Source organism: Oncorhynchus nerka, linkage group LG12 (genome assembly GCF_034236695.1).
Source record: "Oncorhynchus nerka isolate Pitt River linkage group LG12, Oner_Uvic_2.0, whole genome shotgun sequence".
Classification (NCBI taxonomy): domain Eukaryota; kingdom Metazoa; phylum Chordata; class Actinopteri; order Salmoniformes; family Salmonidae; genus Oncorhynchus; species Oncorhynchus nerka.
In genome coordinates this window covers 12,083,248-12,089,247 of record NC_088407.1, presented here as the reverse complement: position 1 = coordinate 12,089,247, position 6,000 = coordinate 12,083,248, and the positions used below count along the sequence as shown (strand labels likewise).

Genomic DNA, 6,000 nt, shown 5'->3' with positions numbered 1-6,000 from the left:
GTGCAGCCTGTTGGTTGAAACTGTTTTGACTGTTTAACCTCTCCATCCTCCTCTCCACCCCTCTCTCCTTCCGTCTCTCCATCCGTCTCTCCATCCCTCTCTCCATCCCTCTCTCCTTCCCTCTCTCCTTCCCTCTCTCCAACCTCCTCTCCACCCCTCTCTCCATCCGTCTCTCCACCCCTCTCTCCTTCCGTCTCTCCATCTGTCTCTCCATCCCTCTTTCCATCCTCCTCTCCACCCCTCTCTCCTTCCGTCTCTCCATCCTCCTCTCCACCCCTCTCTCCTTCCGTCTCTCCATCCGTCTCTCCACCCCTCTCTCCATCCGTCTCTCCGTCCCTCTCTCCACCCCTCTCTCCACCCCTCTCTCCATCCGTCTCTCCATCCGTCTCTCCACCCCTCTCTCCTTTCCTCTCTCCATCCCTCTCTCCTTCCTTCTCTCCATCCGTCTCTCCGTCCCTCTCTCCTTCCTTCTCTCCATCCGTCTCTCCGTCCCTCTCTCCACCCCTCTCTCCACCCCTCTCTCCATCCGTCTCTCCATCCGTCTCTCCATCCGTCTCTCCATCCGTCTCTCCGTCCCTCTCTCCGTCCCTCTCTCCACCCTTCTCTCCACCCCTCTCTCCATCCGTCTCTCCATCCGTCTCTCCACCCCTCTCTCCACCCCTCTCTCCATCCCTCTCTCCTTCCGTCTCTCCATCCGTCTCTCCACCCCTCTCTCCTTCCCTCTCTCCATCCGTCTCTCCGTCCCTCTCTCCACCCCTCTCTCCTTCCCTCTCTCCACCCCTCTCTCCATCCCTCTCTCCACCCCTCTCTCCTTCCGTCTCTCCATCCGTCTCTCCACCCCTCTCTCCATCCCTCTCTCCATCCCTCTCTCCACCCCTCTCTCCGTCCCTCTCTCCACCCCTCTCTCCACCCCTCTCTCCGTCCCTCTCTCCTTCCCTCTCTCCACCCCTCTCTCCTTCCCTCTCTCCACCCCTCTCTCCTTCCCTCTCTCTCACCCCTCTCTCCACCCCTCTCTCCCCTTCCGTCTCTCCATCCGTCTCTCACCCCTCTCTCCTTCCCTCTCTCCACCCCTCTCTCCGTCCCTCTCTCCGTCCCTCTCTCCATCCGTCTCTCCGTCCCTCTCTCCATCCGTCTCTCCGTCCCTCTCTCCACCCCTCTCTCCACCCCTCTCTCCTTCCGTCTCTCCATCCGTCTCTCCACCCCTCTCTCCATCCCTCTCTCCGTCCCTCTCTCCGTCCCTCTCTCCATCCGTCTCTCCGTCCCTCTCTCCATCCGTCTCTCCGTCCCTCTCTCCACCCCTCTCTCCACCCCTCTCTCCACCCCTCTCTCCTTCTGTCTCTCCATCCCTCTCTCCGTCCCTCTCTCCGTCCCTCTCTCCATCCATCTCTCCGTCCCTCTCTCCATCCGTCTCTCCGTCCCTCTCTCCATCCGTCTCTCCGTCCCTCTCTCCACCCCTCTCTCCACCCCTCTCTCACCCCTCTCTCCTTCCGTCTCTCCATCCGTCTCTCCACCCCTCTCTCCATCCCTCTCTCCGTCCCTCTCTCCGTCCCTCTCTCCATCCGTCTCTCCGTCCCTCTCTCCATCCGTCTCTCCGTCCCTCTCTCCACCCCTCTCTCCACCCCTCTCTCCACCCCTCTCTCCTTCCGTCTCTCCATCCGTCTCTCCACCCCTCTCTCCATCCCTCTCTCCGTCCCTCTCTCCATCCATCTCTCCGTCCCTCTCGCCATCCGTCTCTCCGTCCCTCTCTCCATCCGTCTCTCCGTCCCTCCTCCAGATGCCCCAGTGGCAGAGCTCCATAACCTGTTCTGTAAGAAGCTGCAGCAGTGCTGTGTCCTCTTTGACTTCCTGGACTGTGTGGCCGACCTCAAGGGGAAGGAGATCAAACGAGCTGCGCTCAACGAGCTGGTGGAGTCTGTTGCAACCAGCAGAGGAGTTCTGATAGAGCCACTCTACCCAGAGGCTATTAAGATGGTGAGAGACGAGAGGGGGGAGGGAGGGAGGGGAAAGAGAGGGAGGGAGAAGAGAGAGGAGAGGAGGAGAGAGAGAGGGAGGGGGAGATAGGAAGAGAGAGGAGAGGAGGGTAGAGGGGGTAAGAGAGGAGAGGAGGACAGAGAGAGAGGGAGGGGAGATGGGAAGAGAGAGGAGAGGGGGAGATGAGGAGGGAAGGAGGGAGTGAACGGAGAGAGGGAGAGAGAGGAGAATAGAGGAGAGGAGGAGGGAGGGAGAGAGGGGAGAGTGAGGGTGAGAGGAGAGAGATGGAGGGATGAGAGGAGGGTGGGAGAGATGGAGGGAGACCGGTCTATTAGCACACTATATTGTGAAGACGGTGCCATTTGGGACACAGCTGGATTAACATTAAATTATAAAAGAGCCAGAGTGGAGGAGAGAGAGAAAGCAGAGCGGTAGAGAGGAAATGAGAGAGAGGTAGAGAGGAAATGAGAGAGAGGTAGAGAGGAAATGAGAGAGACGTAGAGAGGAATTGAGAGAGGGAGGGATAGCAGAGCGGTAGAGAGGAAATGAGAGAGAGGTAGAGAGGAAATGAGAGAGAGGTAGAGAGGAATTTAGAGAGGGGTAGAGAGGAAATGAGAGAGAGGTAGAGAGGAAATGAGAGAGGGGTAGAGAGGAAATGAGAGAGAGGTAGAGAGGAAATGAGAGAGAGGTAGAGAGGAAATGAGAGAGAGGTAGAGAGGAAATGAGAGAGAGGTAGAGAGGAAATGAGAGAGAGGTAGAGAGGAAATGAGAGAGAGGTAGAGAGGAAATGAGAGAGAGGTAGAGAGGAAATGAGAGAGGGAGGGATAGCAGAGAGGTAGAGAGAGGAAATGAGAGAGAGGTAGAGAGGAAATGAGAGAGGGAGGGATAGCAGAGAGGTAGAGAGAGGAAATGAGAGAGAGGTAGAGAGGAAATGAGAGAGGGAGGGATAGCAGAGAGGTAGAGAGAGGAAATGAGAGAGGGAGGGATAGCAGAGAGGTAGAGAGGAAATGAGAGAGGGAGGGATAGCAGAGAGGTAGAGAGGAAATGAGAGAGAGGTAGAGAGGAAATGAGAGAGAGGTAGAGAGGAAATGAGAGAGCGGTAGAGAGGAAATGAGAGAGAGGTAGAGAGGAAATGAGAGAGGGAGGGATAGCAGAGAGGTAGAGAGGAAATGAGAGAGGGAGGGATAGCAGAGAGGTAGAGAGAGGGAGGGATAGCAGAGAGGTAGAGAGAGGAAATGAGAGAGGGAGGGATAGCAGAGAGGTAGAGAGAGGAAATGAGAGAGGGAGGGATAGCAGAGAGGTAGAGAGAGGAAATGAGAGAGGGAGGGATAGCAGAGAGGTAGAGAGGAAATGAGAGAGGGAGGGATAGCAGAGAGGTAGAGAGAGGAAATGAGAGAGGGAGGGATAGCAGAGAGGTAGAGAGAGGAAATGAGAGAGGGAGGGATAGCAGAGAGGTAGAGAGAGGAAATGAGAGAGGGAGGGATAGCAGAGAGGTAGAGAGAGGAAACGAGAGAGGGAGGGATAGCAGAGAGGTAGAGAGAGGAAATGAGAGAGGGAGGGATAGCAGAGAGGTAGAGAGAAACGGTTGGATACAAATGAGAGGAGGGATGTATCTTGGACAGAGTGAAGGTAGGAAGGATGGAGAGATGGATGAAAGAGAGGAAATAGAGGGAGGAGAGGAAGAGTGGAAGAGGGAGCAGAGGAAGAGTGGAAGAGGGAGGAGAGGAAGAGTGGAAAGCTGACAGAGGATCTTTTCTATTGTCTTATTCTTCCCCCACTTTCCCTTCCTCCTGCCTCCCCCCTCCTCCTCCTCATTGTCTCGTCTCCTCTGCTATCCTCTCCTCCATCCCTCCCTACCTACCTCCATCCCTCCCTCCCTACCTCCCTCCCTCCCTCAGATCTCAGTGAATATCTTCAGGACGTTACCTCCCAGTGAGAACCCAGAGTTTGACCCGGAGGAGGATGAACCCACTCTAGAGGCCTCCTGGCCACACCTACAGGTACACAGGCACACAAACACACACAGCACCATTTTTCAAAGTAGCCAGTAATCTCATTGTTTTTAGCAACAAAAGTGAAGCGGGCCGTCAGAGACCTAACCTGTTTGTATCTGCATTACAATTTCATCTCTACCTCTGTCTTGTGTGTGTGTGTTCTCAGCTGGTGTACGAGTTCTTTCTGCGTTTCCTGGAGAGCCCAGACTTTCAGCCCTCCATGGCCAAACGCTACGTCGACCAGAAGTTTGTTCTACAGGTACAAAACTGCTTCTTACATAATGTCCGTCTCTTACAATATATCTACAATATATCTACAATATATCTACAATATGTCTACAATATATCTACAATATATCTACAACATATCTACAATATATCTACAATATGTCTACAATATATCTACAATATGTCTACAATATGTCTACAATATATCTATAATATGTCTACAATATGTCTACAATATATCTACACTATATATACAATATGTTTACAATATATCTACAATATGTCTCCAATATATCTACAATATGTCTCCAATATATCTACAATATGTCTACAATATATCTACAATATGTCTACAATATATCTACTATATGTCTACAATATGTCTACTATATCTACAATATGTCTACAATATGTCTACAATATGTCTACTATATCTACTATATCTGCAATATCTACAATATGTCTACAATATATCTACAATATATCTACAATATGTCTCCAATATATCTACAATATGTCTCCAATATGTCTACTATATCTACTATATCTACAATATGTCTACAATATATCTAATATATCTCCAATATATCTACAATATGTCTACAATATATCTACAATATGTCTCCAATATATCTACAATATGTCTACAATATATCTACAATATGTCTACAATATATCTACAATATGTCTCCAATATATCTACTATATCTACAATATATCTACAATATGTCTACAATATGTCTCCAATATATCTACAATATGTCTCCAATATATCTACTATATCTACAATATATCTACAATATGTCTACAATATATCTACAATATATCTACAATATGTCTCCAATATATCTACTATATCTACAATATATCTACAATATGTCTACAATATATCTACAATATATCTACAATATGTTTACAATATATCTACTATATCTACTATATCTGCTATATCTACAATATGTCTAAAATATATCTACAATATATCTACAATGTGTCTACAATATATCTACTATATCTACAATATGTCTACAATATGTCTACAATATGTCTACAATATCTACAATATGTCTACAATATGTCTACAATATGTCTACTATATCTACAATATGTTTACAATATATCTACAATATGTCTACAATATGTCTACAATATGTCTACAATATATCTACAATATGTCTACAATATATCTACAATATGTCTACAATATATCTACAATATATCTACAATATATCTACAATATGTCTACAATATATCTACTATATCTACAATATGTCTACAATATGTCTACTATATCTACTATATCTGCAATATCTTCAATATGTCTACAATATATCTACAATATGTCTACAATATGTCTACAATATATCTACAATATATCTACAATATGTCTACAATATATCTACAATATGTCTACAATATATCTACAATATGTCTCCAATATATCTACAATATGTCTCCAATATGTCTACTATATCTACTATATCTGCAATATCTATCTAATATGTCTACAATATGTCTATATATCTACAATATATCTACAATATGTCTCCAATATATCTACAATATGTCTCCAATATGTCTACTATATCTACTATATCTACAATATGTCTACAATATATCTACTATATCTCCAATATATCTCCAATATGTCTACAATATATCTACAATATATCTACAATATGTTTACAATATATCTACTATATCTACTATATCTGCTATATCTACAATATGTCTAAAATATATCTACAATATATCTACAATGTGTCTACAATATATCTACTATATCTACAATATGTCTACAATATGT

At 46.2% G+C, this 6,000-nt stretch overlaps 1 protein-coding gene across 1 annotated transcript in view; it reads left to right on the top strand.

The window, feature by feature from the left end:
* Nucleotides 1-6,000, top strand: part of ppp2r5b (protein phosphatase 2, regulatory subunit B', beta) — a 94,463-nt gene that overhangs the window by 10,583 nt on the left and 77,880 nt on the right. The window contains exons 2-4 of the mRNA XM_065025237.1: nucleotides 1,775-1,971; nucleotides 3,870-3,971; nucleotides 4,132-4,224. Coding sequence (XP_064881309.1) covers nucleotides 1,775-1,971; nucleotides 3,870-3,971; nucleotides 4,132-4,224 — 392 coding nt within the window. The remainder of the gene's footprint in view (nucleotides 1-1,774; nucleotides 1,972-3,869; nucleotides 3,972-4,131; nucleotides 4,225-6,000) is intronic.